The sequence below is a fragment of the Podarcis filfolensis genome, assembly GCF_964270895.1.
Source record: "Podarcis filfolensis genome assembly, chromosome: 5".
NCBI classification, from domain to species: Eukaryota; Metazoa; Chordata; class Lepidosauria; order Squamata; family Lacertidae; genus Podarcis; species Podarcis filfolensis.
Genome location: NC_139608.1, coordinates 98,656,494 through 98,680,094, shown reverse-complemented (window position 1 = coordinate 98,680,094; position 23,601 = coordinate 98,656,494). Strand labels below are relative to the sequence as shown.

The window sequence follows — 23,601 nt, the reverse complement described above, 5'->3', positions numbered from 1 at the left end:
CATGCTGCTGGAAAATACTAATTGGGTTTGCAGCAGCATATACATTAATCTAGGCAGATGAGAGAAAATTTTAAAAACTGGTTGTTAAAAAATAGAAAAACACCTGAGGCATTACTAGGTTAAGGGCACTCTTCAGTCACTTTCTGCTACCTTTGGCTTTGTGGTCCTCCGGGGTGCCCTTTAGGGTTGGCATGCACACTTTGGCAAACGTTGGACAGCAGGGAGGGAGCATTTACTTCCAGTTCTTTGCTGTGTTTACAGGTGTAAATCCGCCAAGGAGAAAGAAAGGACCTGACTCTACCTGATTCTTCCTTGCTATACGGACCACTTGCCCTGATGATTTGGTTTAATTGGTTTTTGCAGATCTTCTCATTTTATTATATTACATTTAATAAAATAGAACCATTTTAACACTTAACTTGCCTCTCAAGCTCTTTCAGAGTCTGATGGCAAAGGCTTGAGTCTCACAATTTAACACAGGGGAGCTGCTCTCTGGCGGAAGAACTGTTGACCGTTTACTGCAAGGTGTGTGGACAGAGAGTTGCTTCAAGCAGCTATTACTATTTGTGTCTGATGCATGTAGAATTAGTTAATAGATAAGCCAAGAGTGATTTGAAATTTGCTTAGTCAAAATAATAAATACTATCTTTATCAATAATGATCTGAGCCTATGCCTGACAATCACCAACCCCTGCATAAATGTACTAGTTGCAAAATAGAAGCTCAGTGATCCCACTGACACCTGCCTACACACACACACACACACACACACACACACACACACAGTTTGTATAACCATATGTTTTTAGAGTAATTTTTGTAGCTTATGAAGCAATATCCTGCAATCAGATGCCTGGTTTTCTTACATTCCCATAAACAAAACTGTGAATAACTTTGTAAGTGCTACAATTATGTAAACTTTTGCTTGGATGTCTCAAGCAATGGTTGCAAAACAGGCAGTATTGAAATTAAACTGTACAAAACTTTTGGCTACCGGAGGTCTAAAGTCCAAAATTCATGTGCCAGTAAGACAAGAAGTCACCACACCAAAAAGTCTGGTAACCACTGCCTAGCCAGCTCTTATAGTCTAGGGCTGGTTTCTCCTCCACTCTCACCCAAAAAGGTTGACCTGCTTTTCTCTCCTGCAAAACCCACAGCCCTCTCCCGCTTGCTCTCACTTTCAGAATCTCTTAGATGTCTTTAACTCCACCATTCACTAGTGGAGAACTGTGTTAGAAAACAAACCCCAGCCTGTAAGCATGTGCCTATGAAATGCCTTAACCCATAAACACAGTTTAAGTAATTGATCTTCAGCACATACATTGTTATGCTATATGGGAACAAAAAAAAAAAAAAAAAACTCCAATGCTGGGTTACATTTACTGCGAAGGCCATGGAAAAAGAGAGCAAAATAGAGTTCTACCCCATCCTTTCCGTCCTCCATGTACTTGTTAAAAATCAATGATTCAAACACACTTGCGATTTGGCACTACATCCAGTGCTTCTAAGGGAAGGGTTTTTGCTTACCTGTTTCTGGCAAACACTACAAAGTGCCCTCATATACTTTTTGGCCATTTCCAAGAAAAAATTGCCCCAGGGTATTCCACACACCACGTGAGAAAGCACTTAATGATACATGGTAAGACCATCTTGTGCAATAGCACAAAGAAACCAAAATTCTGGCAGCATTTCCCCCCTTGGGCTGATTGAGTGGGGAGAGGAGGCAGTTTCAGGGCATCATTACAGATAATGAGCTGAGGTTAAACAAGTTAAAATGGGACATTGAAAAGGGACAAGAGGAAGTCTGGAAATCCAAATAACCCAACAGATTAAAGCACAGTCCTAAGGGGGCATATTAATATAGCTTCTTCAGTGCAAGTTTTCACTCCTGCAATCTGACCCAAACACATGGTGCCCAACAGATAATGAGGGACTCCCATCAGCCATAAGGAGCAGGGCTAATTTTCAGGAATGATAAGAGTTGTAATCTAAAACATAAGGAGGATACTGGGTTGGGAGTGGCTGCCCTATACTGATTTTAACATGCAAAATTGTCCCCATTGAGTTTCTGAAGCACGTCTGGGGAAAATACTGGGCTAGATGAAGGTAAACAATCAGAATCTTAATCGAGGCAAGACAGAGATTCTGTGCAGAGGGAAACCAATTGCTCTATTCAACTTCTTTTAGATGGGGTTGTGCTCCCCCTGAAGGACCAAGTTTGAGCTTCTATGACCTCTTGGATCTGGTACAAACAGAAAAGTCCAAGTGGCAGCAGTAGCAGGAGATAATTTTAATCTGCATGGCTGGTATGGCTGCTGGAATCCCTATCTAGGGAAAAGAAACCTTGCGACAGTCGGCAATGTACTGTGGTACCTTGGTTCTCAAACTTAATCTGTTCCGGAAGTCCGTTCCAAAACCAAAGCGTTCTAAAACCAAGACGTGCTTTCCTATAGAAAGTAATGCAAAATGGACCGATCCGTTCCAGACTTTTAAAAACAACCCCTAAAATAGCAATTTAACATGAATTTTACTATCTAATGAGACCATTGATCCATAAAATGAAAGCAATAAACAATGTACTGCAGTCACACAATCAATCAATCAAGCTTAACTGGGTTCCACAGAGTCACATAAACAAAACAAAAAAGCCGCAGAAGCAAAAACGCAATATAATAGCAAAAACAGATAGACCTCAGCATAACACTCAAAACAGAAGTGTGGCACTCAAAACGGAGCACATTCAGCTTCTGAAAAAAGTTCCCAAACCAGAACAGTTACTTCCGGGTTTGCAGTGTTTGGGTTCCAAGTTGTTTGAGTACCAAGGCATTTGAGAACCGAGGTACCACTGTATTAGTGAATTCTTGGTGCTGCTTCTGAAGACAGTTCAAAAACCAACTGGTTCAAAATGTGCCCACCCAGCTATTGGTTGGGGCCAGGCAATTAGAACACATTACACATATTATTGTGTCAGGTACACTGGTTGCCAGTGTGTTCTGGGCCCAATTCAAAGTGTTGGGGCTGACTTTTAAAGCTCTAAATTGTTTGGGATGAGTTTACCTTAAGGGTCACATGCACCTAGAATAGAATCATAGAATCATAGAGTTGGAAGAGACCACAAGGGCCATCGAGTCCAACCCCCTGCCAAGCAGGAAACACCATCAGAGCACTCCTGACATATGGTTGTCAAGCCTCTGCTTAAAGACCTCCAAAGAAGGAGACTCCACCACACTCCTTGGCAGCAAATTCCACTCTCGAACAGCTCTTACTGTCAGGAAGTTCTTCCTAATGTTTAGGTGGAATCTTCTTTCTTGTAGTTTGGATCCATTGCTCCGTGTCCGCTTCTCTGGAGCAGCAGAAAACAACCTTTCTCCCTCCTCTATGTGACATCCTTTTATATATTTGAACATGGCTATCATATCACCCCTTAACCTCCTCTTCTCCAGGCTAAACATGCCCAGCTCCCTTAGCCGTCCTTCATAAGGCATCGTTTCCAGGCCTTTGACCATTTTGGTTGCCCTCCTCTGGACACGTTCCAGTTTGTCAGTGTCCTTCTTGAACTGTGGTGCCCAGAACTGGACACAGTACTCCAGGTGAGGTCTGACCAGAGCAGAATACAGTGGCACTATTACTTCCCTTGATCTAGATGCTATACTTCTATTGATGCAGCCCAGAATTACATTGGCTTTTTTAGCTGCCGCGTCACACTGTTGGCTCATGTCAAGTTTGTGGTCAACCAAGACTCCTAGATCCTTTTCACATGTACTGCTCTCAAGCCAGGTGTCACCCATCTTGTATTTGTGCCTCTCCTTTTTTTTGCCCAAGTGCAATACTTTACATTTCTCCCTGTTAAAATTCATCTTGTTTGTTTTGGCCCAGTTCTCTAATCTGTCAAGGTCATTTTGAAGTGTGATCCTGTCCTCTGGGGTGTTAGCCACCCCTCCCAGTTTGGTGTCATCTGCAAATTTGATCAGGATGCCCTTGAGTCCATCATCCAAGTCGTTGATAAAGATGTTGAATAAGACCGGGCCCAAGACAGAACCCTGTGGCACCCCACTAGTCACTCTTCTCCAGGATGAAGAGGAACCATTGATGAGCACCCTTTGGGTTCGGTCAGTCAGCCAGTTACAAATCCACTGAGTGGTAGCATAGTCAAGACCGCATTTTACCAGCTTCTTTACAAGAATATCATGGGGCACCTTGTCAAATGCCTTGCTGAAATCAAGGTAGGCTACATCCTGTATCAACCTGCCATCCCATACTTTAAGATCCGTTCTGGGGGAACCTGTGGAAATGCCAGATGTAGCACCAATGAGTTTGGTGAACACATGGAACGCGGTCTTTCCAGGAAGTGTCTGCTCAATTATGGAACTCGTTTCCGAATGGGATCAGGCAAGCCCCATCCCTTGTTAATGTTAAATGGGCCTTACAGGTTTTATCATTATGGCCTTCGGGTGCTACTCTAGAATACTGGATGACTTTAGGTGAATTACTTCTTTATCTGGAATGATGCCTATATACTTCTTTTGGATAAAACTGGGCATTTTAAGTGTTTTGAATGGTTTTATTGTTGGATTTTAAGCATATGTATTTGTATATTACTGTAAACAGCTTTGGTAGGCAATTTTGCCTAAAAAGAGGTCTAAAAGCCTATAAAATAGTTAAATAAAATAATCTGAAATACTACCAAACAGTTAAACACAGACCTTACTGGTTGTAGCATGAGCAAAGCAGTGCACTACATGGTGCTTTAGTCTTCACACACATCATTTAAATGCATGTGCACTTGAGTCAAGTGCCAGACATGCACACAATGGTAGGAACTCACACTAATCATTTTAAAGTGATCCCCTAAAAAGCAAAATAGAGTAAACATTGGACACTGATTTACCAAGTGCTGGAAAAGTTGAGGTTCTTCATATTAGGTGTGCTCTGCCTATGCAGAATAATCTCCAGAGCTCATTGCTAGCAAGTGGGACTATCTGGAGTAGAAAATGCACCTGAAAACACCATGCGACCAGTTCAGAGCACCCTGTGTCCTGCCAGTAAAGTATTTGGGAAACACAAAGCCCAACATGCATCTTTCTGTCGATGGTGAAATATGTATCACATGACAGTCAAAGAACCAATCCGTGGCAGGAGGAAGGAAGAACAAGTGTCCATGGCATTTGTGAGGAAAGTCCATTGTTCTAAATAAAAGCTACAAATACAACAACAGCAAAAGAAAGGCGCCTCCCACCCCAGTGATACCAGAACTGGAGGAACACTCACGCAGGTGGGCTGGGAGCCTGATGGCATCTTCCTCCATCCTGATCGCTCGAGGCACTGGGACATGTAATGGTGATGACGAGGAAGTATAAGTTGGTACAGGACTCACTGGAGGGGTGTATGAAATCCTTTCCTGCTGTGATGGATAGGAAAGAACAAATAGAATAATGTGAAATTGGGGGCAAAAGATGATGAATTAAAATAAGACATCTTTGAAGAAAGGAACTCTATGGCAGAGAACTGCAGTCAGATAATAAAATTTTAAGTCTATGAATATTGTTGTTTGTATGTATGTATGTATGTATGTATGTATATATGTATGTATAAAAACATAACATAGTAACAAACAATAATAACCCCCCTCTCCACACATGCACAGTTTAAAAGGCCACAGGTGGTTTATTTAGTCAAAGGCCTCAGAGCAGAGGAATGTTTCTGCCTGGCATCTAAAGATACACAGTGGGGATTCGTTCCAGAGGCTCCACCGCAACCCAAAAATGACACACGTTGCAGCATGTGTCTGCGCACGCACGACACGATTCAGCGCTTCTGCGCATGCGCAAGCGGCGAACCCAGAAGTAACCTGTTCTGGTAGTTCCGGGTTTGCCGCGGACGTTTTCTAAAAAATTGGTGGCCCTCAAAATAATAACCTGATAATGTTGTAAATGGATGCCTTCGTGTAAATCTGAAGAGACTTGCATGTCAGGCCTCTTAAGGCTATTTGTAAGTGTATCAGTGCACATAGCTGGACATAGGATATGATATAAAAGTAACACATGTTGCATTTTGTTACTAAATTACTTGTGGCATTCTAGCATTTTGGGAGAAACATTTTCTCAATAGTGGTCTATGCTTTACACTTAACACTTGGCCTTTCTATGGGATTTTATTATTATAGGCTCTGGTCTTGCACTCCAGGTAGTTGCTCACTTGCGCTTAAAGGCAGAAACCTACTTGCACCTTGGATACACTTGTACAATTCAAACTGAGTCCAATTAAAATTTATATAGCCCCATGGTTCTCAATTTTTCAAAACACTCTGTGAAAACGCATTCTAAAAAGGGCACTTGTCCAAATTAGTCAATTTAACTCTATAAGGGATCATTCCTGCTAAATCAAAGTATATACACCTTCATGTATCTGCTGTTTCATGGATCCTGAAGCTTCTTCTTGGTAAAATGAGTTAGGGAAAGTCGGCAGAGTGCCATGTGGAACAAAGAAATGTGGTCGTAAATTGATCTAATCTAAATATTGGTCTGGGCCATAGCCTGATCTATTAGAAGGCATGTAGTGCATGAGAATCCTCCGTTGGGCTGTAAGCAATAAGACATTATACGTCAAACATAAAAACAATTACACACAAAAATCCCCCCCCCCTTGGTGGAAATAACACACTATCAGACACATGTCAGCATTCCTACATAATAACGCATAATACACACAACATACAAATAATTCCACACCAGTTGGATATCTTGAGGCAATCATGTGATTTTGAGACAATTCTTGCTGCTTTTACATAACTCTTCAATCCCAGGGCACAAAGTCTTGAGGTCAAAAAGAGAGAAAATGTAACAATTCAACCTGCGCCTTTTGTCAGCCCCCCCCCCCGCCAGTCTATATCCTTTGGAAACAAATTGCTGTGTCCACTCTTTTGTTGTTGTTGCAGGTAATAAGTAGTCTTGTGGTCGTGAGGAATTGGGCTGGATTTTTTTTTCATCATTGGGTCTGCAGTAACACATCTGTAGAAGGGATATCCTGCAAGGAGGCAGGGTTTTGGGGACTTAAAAACACAGTTAGAAAGGTAAGGGGGGGAAACCCAAAAATGGTAGAGAATATCATAAGGGAAGCTGTAAACAATAAGAAAATCTTAGAGTTAAGCATTTTTATCCGTTTGAATATTATTATCACCTTTCCAAATAATGACTACTGTTGTTAACTGCTCAGCTTACTTTCCTTCACTTAGTTTTGGTGGTTTTTGTTTGTTTGTTTTGCTCTTTTTTAATTTACAGGAAAATAATGAATTATACACTACATCCATATGTACAAAAAAAAGGGGGGGGGACAAATTCATCAAGTATACAACGTACAGATCTGACCAATACTAAAAATTTACAGACCATTTTTTAAAAATAAAAATTAAATGGATTTGACCACATGTGGTGGACATGTCCCCAAATTGAAAAATATTTAGGGACATGATCTTGAGGAACTAAAAGGAAATGCTAAAACATACAATTTTAAAGAAACCTGAAGTCGGCAGGCAACTAGGTAAAAGAGGAATAAGTTTGATTAAAAACTACCTGACGCAGGTGGCGCTGTGGTCTAAGCCACTGAGCCTCTTGGGCTTGCTGATTAGGAGGTTGGCGGTTTGAATCCCCACGACGGGGTGAGCTCCCGTTGCTCGGTCCCTGCTCCTGCCAACCTAGCAGTTCAAAAGCACGTCAAAGTGTAAGTAGGTAAATAGGTACCACTCCTGCGGGAAGGGAAACGGCATTTCTGTGCGCTGCTCTGGTTCACCAGAAGCAGCTTAGTCATGCTGGCCACATGACCCAGAAGCTGTACGCCAGCTCCCTTGGTCAGTAAAGCGAGATGAGCGCCGCAACCCCAGAGTCGGTCACGACTGGACCTAATGGTCAGGGGTCCCTTTACCTTTACTGACACAACATGATTCCAAAAAATACTTGGTTTGCTTAGATTAATTTCAGACATAATGTAAAAGAAAACGGATTAAATAAATGAAAACAGATTGTTTGTTATTTAAGAGAAGTGTTCAAGCCACAAAGAAATAGAGGGACGTCAAATAATATAGCAGGGATTCAAACCAGTTTAGCAGAACAGAAGGAAAGTGACTGTAAGGAAAGAAAGACGAAAATAAATACAAATGCAATTACTTTTCTGAGAACTTTGGATATAGAATATTTAAATTACTGTTTGTATCCCCTCACTTTTTTTGTGCTGTGGGAGAAAAGAAGGCACAAGCACTTTGTTAATGGGGTTGAGTCTTCTTAGGGGTTCACGTATCCTGTTGAAAGGGAAAATTATTTCCTGTGAAAATTTCTGTCAGGAATGCTGTTCCCAAAATGCATAGGCATATACACACAAAACAAAATCTATTACCAACAGGACCGCCTCTCCTGGTATGTCCCACAGAGGAACCTACGGTCTTCAAACAAAAACATCTTAAAGGTCCCAGGCCACAGGGAGGTTAGGCTGGCCTCAACTAGAGCCAGGGCTTTTTCGGCTGTGGCCCCAATCTGGTGGAACGCTCTGTCACAAGAGACTAGGACCTTGCGGGGCTTGACATCTTTCCGCAGGGCCTGCAAGACAGAGCTCTTTCCACCAGGCCTTTGGCCAGGGCGCAGCCTGACCCCCTCCTTTGGCAATCTTCACAGAACTCTAGCCCAATGGTTGCCATCAATTTGATTTGAATTAATTTTATAATCAAATGATTTTAGAATGTTGTATTATTTTATTGTTGTTGTTAGCCGCCCTGAGCCTGGCCTCGGCTGGGGAGGGCGGGATATAAATAAATTATTATTATTATTATTATTATTATTATTATTATTATTATTAAAATCCATTTTAAAAACTACTCTAGAGACAAACTCAGTGTGGGAGTACTCTGATATTTACCTGTGGAGAGAATTTTGCATGTTAGATTTGAAACTTGGCAACCTCTTAACTCTTGATGGTCCAGTACTTAACCCTTTTATATCTCTAAAGCAGCCACTGGAGCAAAGGTTTAGGGCAATCTACATTTTACGCAAGGCACACACAAAGGGGTACTTCTCACTGCAGTGCCCTCAGTTGTTCCAAGTTTTACATTAAGAAATTTGAATAAAGTTTCATGTGCAGAGCATAGCTTTGTCACCTCTTGGTTTAAACCTCCTTTTTCTTCTCTCTCTCTCTCTCTCTCTCTCTAAAGCTGACATAGCCTCTGTACATGTACAGAGGTAATGATTCAGCAAATCTATTATACCATTTAACGAGGGTGAAAGAGGAGAGCGCAAAATATGGTCTGAAGCTCAACATCAAAAAAACTAAGATCATGGCCACTGGTCCCATCACCTCCTGGCAAACAGAAGGGGAGAAATGGAGGCAGTGAGAGATTTTACTTTCTTTAGCAAATATTGCCCCCCTTTTGCCCCCCTGTAGCTCAAGACCACCCCTCAGATACATCAGACCTACATCACAGAAGAGGCGGTCTACAGCAGAAAACCTGTCTGGCAAGTTACCTGAGAATGATAACTGATTGCATTATTTGGGCAGTATGGCAATTCCTTTGTAATGGTAAATACTCAGTTCCTGAGTCCAGGTCACAGGCTCATCCTATCCATATCTTAAATGTGCCCTTAAGACAGGATTTGTGAAAGAGACAATGGGGAGATTTCCCATTTCCTTTGACCTTGCAGAGAAATATTTGAGGTCATTTTGGGAGAGAGAAAATGGTTTCAGGACTTTTCTGTGGGTTTCAGACATGTGGTTTACATATTTGTATGTGTTTGCTTGGTACATTTATGAACATCTATTTTATATATATAAGATCTTAAAATTGAACTCAGTGGGGCTTATGCATGTTTAGATTCCACTTAAACCTCTGAGTGGGAAAGCAGACACACTACTCCTATAAAAGTTGAAAATACGGCAAAATATTATAAGACTCTTAGTGGACAACTAACACCAGTGCTATGGGAAGTTATTTTGGGAATAACATTCTGAAGGAAGGAAAAATTCTGAATACCTGGAAAGAGGCATATATTACTTTGATCCCTAAGAAAGACACTGATTGCTTGAATGTAAAGAATTACAGACCCATTTCATTATTGAACAAAGATTATAAGCTATTTGCAGACATCTTAGCCAATAGACTAAAAAGGATTTTAAATGAGCTAATTCATAAACATCAAGCAGGTTTTCTTCCTCGTCGACAATTGAAAGATAATGTTAGGAATATATTGCATATAATTGAGTATTTGGAGACCAGGAATGACAAATAAGCGGCACTAATGTTTATTAATGCTGGAAAAGCTTTTGATAATATTTCTCGGCTTTTTATGAAAGAAAATTTGAAAATGATGGGAGTGGGGGAGATATTTTTGAGAGGTATAGAAGCTATATATTCATAGCAAAAAGCGAAATTGATAGTAAACAATACCTTGACTGATAATTTTGATATAACTAAAGGTACTAGACAGGGGTGCCCGTTGTTATTTATTACGGTCCTGGAGGTATTAAATAAGAATTTGAGAAAATTGCCAGAAGTCAGAGGTATGAAGATTGGATTTAAAAAGTATAAATTTAAAGCCTTTGCGGATGATTTGGTCTAACATTAGAAGATCCACAATCTAGCGTACAAGAAACGTTGGTGAAAGTTGAGGAATTTGGGCAAGTAGCAGGATTTAAACTCAATAAAAGTAAAACCAAAACATTAGTGAAGAATATGGTTAAGGAACAGGCAGATGAATTGCAACGTAGATTGGAAATCATGGTGGTAAAAAAAGTGAAATATCTTGGAATTTGGTTAACATCAAAAAATACCAATTTGTTTAATAATAATTATGAATCTACATGGAAGGCAAATAAGAAGGATTTAGAAACAAGGAATAGATCAAAGTTGTCATTTTCTGGAAGAATATCAGTGGTAAAAATGAATGTACTACCCAAGATGTTATTTCTATTTCAAACAATTCCAGTGATCAAAGGGACAGGACAATTCAAAGAGTGGCAAAAAGTATTATCAAGATTCACCTAGCAGGGGAAAAGACCTAGGATAAAACATAAATTGTTAATAGATAAAAAAGAAAGAGGTGGATTCGCCATGTCAGACTTTAAACTCTATTATGAGGTGTCCTGTCTGTGTTGATTAAAGGAATGGATAACGTTGGAAAATACAGATCTTTTGGATCTGGAAGGTTATGATAACAGATTTAGGGGGCATTTTTATCTTTGATATGCCAAAGTGAAAGTGCATAAAGGTTTACTGAATCATGTGATTAGAAGGTCAATTTATGAAGTGTGGGAAAGAAATAAAAACTTACTGGAAAGGAAAACACCAAGGTGGATTTCACCCATTGAGGTATTGATGGTCAAAAAATTAAATATGGAGGGAAGGTGGGCCACATATGAAGAGATGGAAACCGAGAAAACTTAAACCATTTGATCAAATTGAAGATCTTCTTACAGGATGGTTGCAATATCATCAAGTTAATGATATCATCAAGTTAATGATATGTTCAACGTGGATAAAAGGAAGGTTGGTTTTGAGAATAAAAAAATCAAGATTTCAAATTGACTTGTTGGAAAGCAGAAATAAATTATTATCTAAGATGTAAAAATTGCTGTTAGAATGGTTTACAAAAGATGAGGAAGTAAAAGAAGTGGTGATAAAATGGGCATTAGACTTGGGGCATAATACTGAGTTTAATTCTTGGATAAAACTGTGGAATGAAGATTTGAAATTTACAGCATGTACGGAATTAAAAGAAAATGTATATATAAGAAGATGATGTATAGATGGCATTTGACACCAGTAAAGTTTAGCTAAAATCTATAGAATGAGAGATAAAAATGCTGGAAATGCAAAGAATCAGACGGGGACTTTTATCATATGTGGTAGACATGTGATAAAGTAAAAACATTTTGGGAATTGATCTATAATGAACTAAAAAGATGTTTAGATATACCTTTCACAAAAAACTGGAAGGATTTTTTGCTAGGTTTGATGGGAGAGGAAATTGTGAAGATAGATAAAAGACTATTTGTTGCAGTAATCCAACCTAGAGGTTACAGAAGCATAGATGACAGATTATGCTATCCTCGGGCAGATGGGCCACCAGCTGAAGTTGACGGAAAGCAAGGCCACCTCAGAATAGAATAAAAATCATTACAATGTGCCTCCACAGTTTTAAGCAAAGCAAAAATCAATAGCACTGAAAATCATAAATTCATCTAATTGGCTAAGGCCACAAATATTATAGACAGTCACTTGAGCAGACATGCATAGGATTGCATTTTAAGTGATTAATTGGTGGGGATCTACATTAATTGATGCTAAGGCAGACTGTTAATAATACAAGTTAAAATTCAGGGAGAGAGAGTCATATTGGTTGGTATTTACGCACCTAATGACAAAAAGGCAATCTTCTTTAAAAAGTTAGAAACAGAACTACTTGAATTTGCAGATCAAAAGATGATCTTAATGGGAGATTTAAATGGAGTTCCATCTTTAGATAAAGACAGATCAGCCAGGAAAAAAGAGACAAAAGAAGGTAAACTACCAAAGACCTTTTTTGATATGGCTCAAAATTTAAATCTGATAGATATATGGAGAATAAGACATATGTTTGATAAACAGTTCACTTATTATAGCCATGTACATGACAGCAGCTCGAGAACAGACTCTTTGTGGATCTCTAAAGAATTGGAAATAAGAGTCAAAAAAATTGAAATTAATCCCAGAACTTTTTCAGATCATAATTCCTTGATAATGGAATTACAAAAAGAAAGCCAAATTTCATTTAGATGGAGATTAAATGATTATTTATTAGAAGACCAAAAGTTTATGGAAAAAAACAAAAAAGGCTTTGACAGATTATTTTGAAATCAACAGTCAAGGACAGACAAAATTACAGACAGTCTGGGACGCAAGTAAGGCGGTAATGAGAGGACTCTTTAGACAACAAAATTCATATAAAAGGAAATTGAAAGAGAAAAAAGAAAAAGGAGATCATAGAAGGAATTACAGAAAAGGAGAAACAACTGTCAAACAAAGCAAACAAAGTGGCAGTGAAACAGGCAATTAAAACTCTACAAATTCAATATTCAATGATAGTCAATGAGGAAATTAGCTGGAAAATAAAAAGAGTGAAACAAAAATACTTTGAGTATGCAGACAAACCGGGAAAACTGTTAGCTTGGCAGTTAAAAAAGAGTGAACAGAGGAACCCCATAAATAAAATCAATTTAAATGGAAAGATCACAGATAAGTTGAAAGAAATAAGAGTAGGATTTGTAAAATATTTTTCAGATTTGTATAGGCAAGGGAAGGAAAAAATCTTCAGGATAGAAGAGTATATTAGAAGTAGTAATATGCCACATATAAAAGAAGAACAAATGAAGATTTTAAATACTCAAATAACAGTGCAAGAACTGTTAGAGGCAATAAAAGGGTCAAAAAATGGCAAGTCACTGGGCCCAGATGGACTTACGGCAAAATATTATGAAAAATTAAGTGAGCAGTTAGTGGACCCCTTGAATGATGTCATGAATGAGATATTGACTCAGGTGAAATTCCAGAAACATGGAAAGAAGCCTATATTACAGTAATTCCAAAACAAGATGCAGACTTGCTGCAAATTAAAAACTACAGGCCTATCTCTTTATTAAATAATGATTATAAACTGTTTGCAAACATATTAGCTAACAGACTGAAAAAAATATTAAATGAATATATACATCAAGATCAGGCAGGATTTCTTCCAGGTAGACAAATGAAAGAGAATATAAGGAATATTCTGAATATAATAGAATACCTGGAGGTTAAAAATGAAAAGAAAGCTGAAATGATGTTTATTGATGCTGAAAAAACATTTGACAATGTCTCTTGGAAATTCATGACAAAGCTACTTGAAGAAATTAAATGTGGTCCTAAATTTTTAAAAGGAATATTAGCAATTTACTCAGGGCAAAAAGCAAAGCTAATCATAAATCAGGTGATAACAGATGAATGTAAGATACAAAAAGGAACTAGACAAGGATGTCCATTATCACCACTGCTGTTCATCCTGGTACTGGAAGTACTTGCCAGAAACGTAAGAGCAGATAAAGAGATTACAGGCGTAAAAACTGGGAAAAGTGAGTTTAAATTAAAAGCAGATGCTGATGACTTAGTGATAACTGTGGAAGATCCAAAAACTTCACACCCTAAAGTTATAGAAAAGATTCAGAAATTTGGGGAAGTGGCAGGATTTAAGTTAAATAGGAATAAAACAAAATTACTAGTTAAAAATTTGAAGGAAGGGGAAAAAAGGAATTGAAGCAAAACATTGAGATAAAAGTCCACAAAAAGGTTAAATATTTAGGGATATGGCTAACATTAAGAAATATAAATTTATATAAAGACAATTATGAAAAAAAATTGGCTCGAGATAAAAAGAAAGTTAGAAATATGGAGCAGAATGAATCTCTCACTGTTCGGAAAAATAGCAGCGGTTAAAATGAATGTGCAAAAATGCTATTCCTTTTTCAATCAGTCCCAGTAATTGTGGAAGATGAATCTTTTAAAAAATGGCAGAGAGAAATATCCAAGTTTATCTGGGGGGAGGGGGCAAAAGGCCAAGGATAAAACATAAGATACTTACAGACATAAAAGATAGAGGCGGTTTTGCCCTCCCAGACCTTAAATTATATTATGAAGCTGCATGCCTGGCATGGATTAGGAACTGGATGAAGTTGGAACAGGAAGCATTGGAACTGGAAGGACATGACAACAGATTTGGCTGGCACGCATATTTTTGGTATGGGAAAGGGAAGGTACATAAAAGTTTCTATAATCGCATAATTAGGAAGTCATTAATGAGAGTATGGGAAAGATATAAAGATCTGTTAGAACAGAAGACTCCTTGATGGCTCTCACCACATGAAGCTTTACTGCTCAAACCACTCGGAAAGAAAGGAAAGTGGCTTACATATACTGATTTGTTAAAAGATCAAGAAGGAAAATGGAAATGAAAAGATTATGAGGAAATAAAAGACCATTTTCAGAGTTGGTTACACTATCGGCAATTACATGAAATATACAAAGACGATAAGAAGAAAGGGTTTAGTTACACAACGTCTAGATTCCAAAAAGAAGCCGTAGAAGGGAAGGTGAAGCTGCTGAAAGGTGCATATAATATTCTGCTAGAATGGGAAACAAAAGACAAAGAGGTAAAATCAGTTATGATTAAATGGGCACAAGATATGGGCCATAACATAATGTTTGAAGACTGGGAAAGATTGTGGAAAATTGATTTAAAATTTACAGATTGCTCTTTGCTGAAAGAAAATTATATGAAAATGATGTACAGATGGTATATAGCACCAGTGCAGATAGGAAGAATGTATAAAACCAGTTCAAATATGTGTTGGAAATGTAAGGAAAAAGAAGGGACCTTTTATCATATGTGGTGGGATTGTAGCAAAAAAATTTTTTTAAAAGGGAAATAATATATAACGAGTTGAAGAAAATGTTCCATTTAACATTTGGGAAAAAAACCTGAAGCATTTTTGTTAGGGATTGTAGGAAAAGACCTGCCAAGGAAATTGAAAAATATTTTCCTGTATGCGACAACAGCAGCAAGAGTCTTAATAGCACAAGGATGGAAGAATGAAGAAACCCCGACTAAAGAACTGTGGCAAGAGAAATTGATGGACTATGTGGAACTGGCAAAATTGACACACAAATTAAGAGATAAGGACAACTGTGACTTTAAAGAAGAATGGGAACCCTTTACAAAGTACTTAAAGACACAACAAACTGAATTGGACTCCTTGGCAGGCTTTGAATAAACATTCACAAATCTTGTATTGGCAATATACAGATAGAAAAATTAAGGATATTTACAATTTTATAACATGCAGAGAATAACATGTGTTGAAAAACCAGAGAGAGGAGCTGAGGGAAGTCTGGGGGTGGGTGGGTTCTTTGCTTTTGGGGGAGGGGGGACTGGGGGAGGAATGAGGATGATGTATTTTTGATAAATTGTTATGTTGAAACTCCTAATAAAAAATCTTTTTTTAAAAAAAATCAAAAACTTTAATTGATGCTGCCAGAAAGGAAATACAAGGTAGTTTAATTTCTGACATTATTTATTTCTTGTATCCTATGGGAAATGTAAATATGAAACAGTCTAAAATCTGTGGCTATGCATCTTCCAGAAGTGATGGGACACATTTTTTTCCAAATTGGATCTTGGTGAATAGAGACAAGAGACAAATATGCTAGGAAGATCAGCACACTATTATGCCACTCCCAAGTGCATGAGATGCAGTGGTCAATTAAATAAGTAAAGTCTATCACAGATGTGCTAGGTATTGTTTGTTTGTGTTTATCTTGAAAGTTAGAAGTATGAACAAGGAAAACAAAAATTAGCTGCTGTGGGCCTTGAAGCCCCAGACATCCAAACACTTCCAGCAGCAAGATGCCATTTCTCCTGGGAGCCCAGCTTCACTTGGGCAGACTAAGCCCATTGCTGGTTCCACACACACACTTTTTTGAAGGCTAAAATGTTATGCAGGAACAACATAATACCATTTAAACTACTAGCACAAAGTAGAGAACGCATCAAAGGAAAGACGTAGCCAGCCTCTCCTTGATCATTTCCCTCATTCTGTGAGTTGCTCTATACCAGGAGTGGGCAACTGGATGCAGCTGGTCAGATCCTGTGTTCTCCCACCCTCTGTAGGTAGAGCTCTGCCCACCGGCCAGTCAGTCACCGGCCGTCACTATGATGTCAGATGAACAATTTGTCCTTTGTACTGCAGCAAAGGAAAAGGATGAAGAGCAGAAACATGCACACTACCTTGAGCTCTCTGGAGGAAAACATAGGATATAAATGCAGTATCAATGAATGAATGAATGAATGAATGAGACTGCCATCTACTCCTGGGCAAAGTAGCCAAAATCTAGTAACATTTGTAATACATGATCCTGTAACTGGTTTAGGACGGTGAAAAATACATTGCAGAAGGAACATTCTGGGGGGTGGAGTAAGATTCCAGATTGAACCCTTGTGGATTGTGCAAGCAAATCTCTCTAGAAGGAGGAAGTGCAGAAATACTTGTGTTTGGTCTTCTGTCCCCTTGCTGTTTTCTTTAATAGACCTTTGGTCATTCTGGATACTGTTTCTATAGCGATTCACTTCAGGATGTATAGCAGATCCAATTAAAATACTTTTAGCAAATAACGAAAATTAAAAACAACAGCAAAGAATGCAGAATTTTGGAAAGGACCCATATGCAAAGCAGCATTTGGAAAAAGATTAACATCTCATTTCCTGAACGCAGGGAGCCAAGATTGTTTTATTGACCAGAGTGATTCCATGGAGTTCATTTCCTCTGCAATCTCCCTTTGAACAGAATTTGAAACTGCAAACACCAGGACAGGAGAGAGACTCTCATATTTCATTCCCTACTTGACCAAATTTACTCAAACAATCTTAAACTATGGAGGTGCTGCAGTTGATCACAAGGAAAGGAAAGAATATGACACCTCAGCTCTCTTATTTCAGTTAAATTAAAATGTTACCAATAGCTATATTAGTGTTGCAAATGTTTAGCTGACTAAGGATACTTTGGTTGAATTAAAAAGTGCCCAAGATTAATCTTACAGCAAACTTATTTCACAGAATCATAGAGTTGGAAGGGACCCAAGGGCCATCTAGTCCAACCCCCTGCAATGAAGGAATCTCAGCTACAGAATCCAGGACAGATGCCCATCCAACCTCTGCTTCAAAACCTCCAAGGAAGGAGAGTCCACAACCTCCCGAGGGAGACCGTTTCACTGTCCAACAGTTGTCACTGCCAGAAAGTTTTTCCCATGTGTTTTGTTGAAATCTCCTTTCTTGTAACTTGAAGCCATTGGTTCAAGTCCTACCCTCCAGAGCAGGAGAAAACAAGCTTGCTCCCTCTTCCATGTGACAGCCCTTCAGATTAAGGGAAGTAATAGTACCGCTCTGTTCTGCCTTGGTCAGACCACACATGGAATACTGTGTCCAGTTCTGGGCACCACAATTTAAGAAGGCTGTTGACAAACTGGAGGGCAACCAAGATGATCAAGGGTCTGGAAACCAAGCCTTATGAGGAGCGCTTGAAGGAGCTGTGTATGTATAGCCTGGAAAAGAGGAGACTGAGAGGAGATATGATAGCCATCTTCAAATATCTTAAGGGCTGTCACATGGAAGAGGGAGCATGCTTGTTTTCTCCTGCTCTCTAGGGTAGGATTTGAACCAATGGCTTCAAGTTACAAGAAAGGAGATTCTGACTCAACATCAGGAAGAACTTCCTGATAGTAGGAGCTGTTTGCCAGTGGAATGGTCTCCCCCGGGAGGTTGTGGACTCTCCTTCCTTGGAGATTTTGAAGCAGAGGTTGGACGGCCATCTGGCATGGATGCTTTAGCTGAGATTCCTGCATTGCAAGGCGTTGGGAAGATGACCCTTGATGCCCCTTTCAACTCTACCATTCCATGATTCTATGAACTCAGCTGAGTTCACACTGCAATAGGGAGTTACAAAAATCTCTAGCAGCAGAACTCTGCTGTCCCGATGAAAATGCTGCACCACAAACTTAGGGACAGGCTGGCGGTGGTAGATGACGTGCTTTGCATGCAGAAGGACAATGATTCAACCCCTGGCACCTCAAGGTAGGGCTGGAAATGTCTCTCTTATGAAACCTTGGGGCACTACTGCCAGACCACCTCAGGCACAAGATACCGGAGGAGATACCTCCTGAGCCTCCTGGTCATTTCCTTCCATGGCTTGCCACAAAGCCCCCAAATTAGCCTGCTCCCCTCAGGTGCACTGGAGGGCACTATCCCATTTCCAGTCTTGAAGGAAGATTCAACTGCAAGGCTGCTCGGCTTCTGGTACATGGCATGGGAAGAGGTGCCATCTTACTATTTGACTATCAGATGTCTTGAGTCAGTCATCCACATAGCAGAGCATGCCAACTTAGACAGACCAACAAGGGCCTGATTTGGTACAAAGCAGCTTCCTATGCTCCTAACATTTCTCCGGTTAGAAGCCCAATTAGCACACTGGTTACATGATCTGAACAAAGGGAAAGAACAAATTCCGTTGACTCCAGGGACAACTCAAAGGCAGCTCTCCCCTTATCTTTGATATCAAGATTCTAAAGAGCCATTTAATTCTGCAGCTGGGAATGAAGAATTTGTCAGGCAGAGTGAATATGCAAGGGGGAAAGCTGAAGGCTGTCGTATTTTTGCTGCATAGTTGGTGTGTTCAGAACAAAAGCAGCTCTAAGAGATTTCAAGCAACCAGTTTAGCTTCGGGATGAACAATGTTAGCTGAGCTCTTGCTTCTGCACCTCCAGCAAAACCTGCTCAGTGTTTTCTCCAGTGTTCTCCCTCCTAAGACTGCTAATCCTATAGGTAATTTCCCTCCAGAAACTCTTACCTCTCAGGGAGTTGAGGTGCAAGGAAACAATATTAATAATCTACAAGGTGGGTGCAAGATAGCTTGACCCCATCCATTACCCAGAAGTCTGCAACTTTTTAGTGCAAATAAACTATCACAACTTACTCCAAATATTCTGGTCATTTTTGCACCGTTTATCTAATTATTGGAAAAAACTCCATTTCTCAATTCTTTTCCTCCATTTATATTTTATTTTTTAAATAGCACTGTAACCTACTACCACCTCAAGCCTTAGGGGTAGCATAGATTTTTCTAGAACAATGCTGTTCAACCTTTGGTCCTCATATGTTGCAGGGCTAAACCTCCCTTCATTGTGGCTGGAGATGACAGTTCAATCCAACAACATATGGGACCAAAGGTTGAAGAGCACTGTTCTAGAGTGATGTTCCAGAAATGCCTTTTGGTATTCACCTTCTGAAAGGTTTTGCATGCATAGATGAAATACTGCTGGTCAGCTGAAATAGAGGAGACAGGAATGGGCTGCATTTCACGAACTTAGAATTGTTCTCCTGGGAGAGACAGCCTCCCACACACCCGTTTCCCATAGGAACTATAAGGCTTGTGCCACTGTTTTCCTGTTCCTTTAGGGACATCAGTCTCAACCCTCATCTTGAAACTATTTGTATACTTGGCTATCAACACATATTAAGGAACGGTGAAAAGGCTACCATGCTTAGAAGACCAGGAAAGAAAGGCTAAAAAGTAAGTGTGGCCATACATAGATGAACAACAAGAAAGCACTTACCCACCTACTCAGCTATGGCCCACCTTAATGGTCATGCTTCTGGATTCTTCCTCACAATTTGGTGGGCAATTCACTAGTATAAATATAAACAAACTAAATAAACAAATGAGATGCTGGCTCCATTTTTCTTCAGTATTAAATAAAACAACACCTCATTTTTAATCAGCAGAAGTCATAATGTTTATTCATGGAAAAAGTCCTGGAGGCTGTGAAACTGGGGTTTAGTGACATGGGGGGAAATTTACAACATGATCTATGGCGAGTTGCCCATGTCACATGCTAGAATGATGACAGCCACCTCCCGTAAGTATTTCTGCATGTGCCATGATGAGAATGCAGCACACGGTAGTTTCACTTGGCAGCAATGTGGAATTTTTACTCCAGTGGTTTTTTTAATGCAACTTGTCTCCTACAGAGACAGCACAGTGGGGAAGCACATGTTTTACAGCAGCCTTTGCCAACCTAGTAATCACCAGCTCTTTTGAACTACAGCTTCCATGAGCTCCAACATCACTACCACTATTCCTACTTATTAGAGTTTTCAAAGCTTTATCAAAGTTCTTTATAGCTTCTCACCACATACATTCCAACTCACTATGCCTGAATCCAGACTTAGCATAAAATAAAGGCAAATGACCCCTGGATGGTTAAGTCCAGACAAAGGTGACTATGGGGTGTGGCACTCATCTCGCTTCAGGCCAAGGGAGCCAGTGTTTGTCCACAGACAGCTTTCCAGGTCATGTGGCCAGCAGGACTAAACCACTTCTGGTGCAACGGGACACTGTGACGGAAGCCAGAGTACATGGAAATGCGGTTTACCTTCCCGCTGCAATGGTACCTATTTATCTACTTGCACTGGCATGCTTTCGAACTGCTAGGTTGGCAGGAGCTGGGACAGAGCAACGGGAGCTCACCCCATTATGCAGATTCAAATGACCAACCTTCCAATCAGCAAGCCCAAGAGGCTCAGTGGTTTAGACCACAGCGCCACCTGTGTCCATGTGCTCTGGCTTCCGTCACGGTGTTTTGTTGCGGCAGAAGTGGTTTAGTCATGCTGGCCGCATGACCCGTGAACCTGTCTGTGGACAAACACTGTCTCCCTCGGCCTGAAATTAGATGAGCACCGCACCCCACAGTCGCCTCTGACTGGACTTAACTGTCCAGGGGTCCTTTACCTTTTACCTAGCATAAAATGTGTCCCAATTCATTTTGGGGCAGCAAAAACTTTTTCCTTCTCCTTCAGGCATGCTCACAAGCATACAGTTGGAGAACCTGTAGCCATCACTGATTAGATCTTCCTTAGAGATTCATAGTTTACTTGGCAGTTGAATTGTGTATGTGTGTTGTGTTGTGTGTGTGTGCGCGCGCATTTTATGAAATTTTATGAATTTAATAAATAAATGAGTCCAAGTTCTCACTGCATAAAGTTCTCACTTTATATGCATAAGCTGCATATGAACGCTTACATGACAGCAAGCAAAAACAACCACCACCTTGCTTTATACAAATTTAGATGACAGGTCAGTGACAGTGGTTCACCCTGACATTCTATGATGTGTAGGAAAAATCTGTTTCACTTCTGGTGAGGAGCTTTCAGTCATGTGAGCAGCCACCTGCAGTCTGACATGACGCAGCCTGGACACAGGTTTACCACCTCGGTGAGAACTGGGCCAGAGTGTTTGGTGACAAAAATAAATGGTCTGCAGTTTAATGAATGGAGCAAAACACATGTGTAAAATGGCAAACACAACTACACTGCAGAGTGTAAGCTGACCGTTCTTTGGGAAGTGGAAGTGGAAAATAATTCCCATCTCAGTGGCAATGGGCATAGGGTAGGAGCTATGAGAATTATCAAGCAAATATACTTGAGTCTAGTCATGTAAACTGGAAAACACCCTGATGTTGGGAAAGATGGAGGGCACAAGGAGAAGGGGACAACAGAGGACGAGATGGTTGGACAGTGTTCTTGAAGCTACCAGCATGAGTTTGACCAAACTGCGGGAAGCAGTGGAAGACAGGAGTGCCTGGCGTGCTCTGGTCCAGGGGGTCACAAAGAGTTGGACACGGCTGAATGACTAAACAACAACAACAGCAACAAGTGATGTAAAATTTCCAGAAATTTTGAAGTCACGAGGAAAAAACGTCCCCACCCCCATCCCCGGAAAAAATGAAAATTTCGGAAAAATTGAAAAAAAGTTCAGTGTGGAGTAGTTTTACAAATTGCATGAAACACAGTGTAGATAAAAAGTATTATGCTTGCAATAAAACAGGTAACCACCTCCTTTCCCTCAAAAGCAACAAAATAGCAAGAAACCATCAACATAAAAAATACTGTAATCAGATTTGCTCCTTAGCACTAACAGCAAATAAAGTTAAGGTCCACCTCAATATTTAAGCTCCATAGAAGGTCTACCTTTTTTAAAAAGAAGAAGAAGACACAACATATGCATGCAGTTTATTCTATCTCATTTTCTGAACTACTGCTATCATTTTCCATTTCTTCTTCCTCTTCACCATTTTTCTCATGGACTTCTAAAAAACGGCTTTGGGAAAAAATGGGGGGGGGGGCGGACACCTGTTCCCCCCTCCCCAATTTTTCTGGTTTCCCCCCAGGCCTTTCCATCTCTACTTGAAGACAGCCAGTGCAAAGCATAAGGCAATTTTTTTGCATGCCAGGTCCAGAAGTAACCAACATCCAGTTACTGAATAGTATGTTGCACTAAGGCTCAAACTCTGTTTGAAAGGAAAAGGAGTGTGTTTTTTAATTGAATTTGTTATTATATATTATAAAAAGCATGATGGTAAGAGAGTTTCTAAACAGTTTACAAAAATATACAACAGAATATGAAAATGATTGATAAAACACAGTTAAAAGCAGGTAGTAAATCGCATGCAGCTTCTACGTCTTCAGATGGGCTGCCCTAACAAAAATGTTTTGAGCAGTTGCTGGAAAGAGTACAGTGAGAACATCTGCCTGGTGTCAGTTGGTGCTGGAAGCCCTGGGGCAAAAATGGGAAAATTAGGGGGAGGGAACAGTTTTTTTCAGTTTCTCCCCCAAAGCCAATTTTTAAGGAAAAATTGGGAAAAAATAGTGTGTGGAATATTCAAACTATATCATTTTCCAGGGGTTCCCATCTCTACTCAAGTCTAATGCACACCCAAGTTTTCACAGCGTAATTTGGAAAGAAGGGTGCACATTAGACTTGAGTAAATACGGTGCTTTGCGCACCATGCAAGCGAGAGTTTGCTTGGTCCTCTTCTGTATGATCCAGAACTACAGAACTGAAGCAGAATATCATTGGTCTGGAGCTGGACCCTAAGCCAGAGAGCGCTTCTCAATATGTCCGTGTTCAGGCCTCGAAAACATCTTCAGGCTCAGAAGGGGAAACACCCAG

General features: G+C 39.9%; 1 protein-coding gene across 2 annotated transcripts in view; it reads right to left on the bottom strand.

Annotated features, from left to right (window-relative positions):
• Positions 1 to 23,601, bottom strand: part of ETV6 (ETS variant transcription factor 6) — a 147,705-nt gene that overhangs the window by 79,547 nt on the left and 44,557 nt on the right. The window contains exon 2 of one of the 2 annotated variants that reach the window (XM_083615848.1): positions 5,269 to 5,398. In XM_083615848.1, the coding sequence (XP_083471974.1) occupies positions 5,269 to 5,398 (130 nt within the window). Of the gene's footprint in view, positions 1 to 5,268; positions 5,402 to 23,601 lie in introns of both variants that reach the window. The other variant, XM_083615847.1, reaches the window with a different exon arrangement.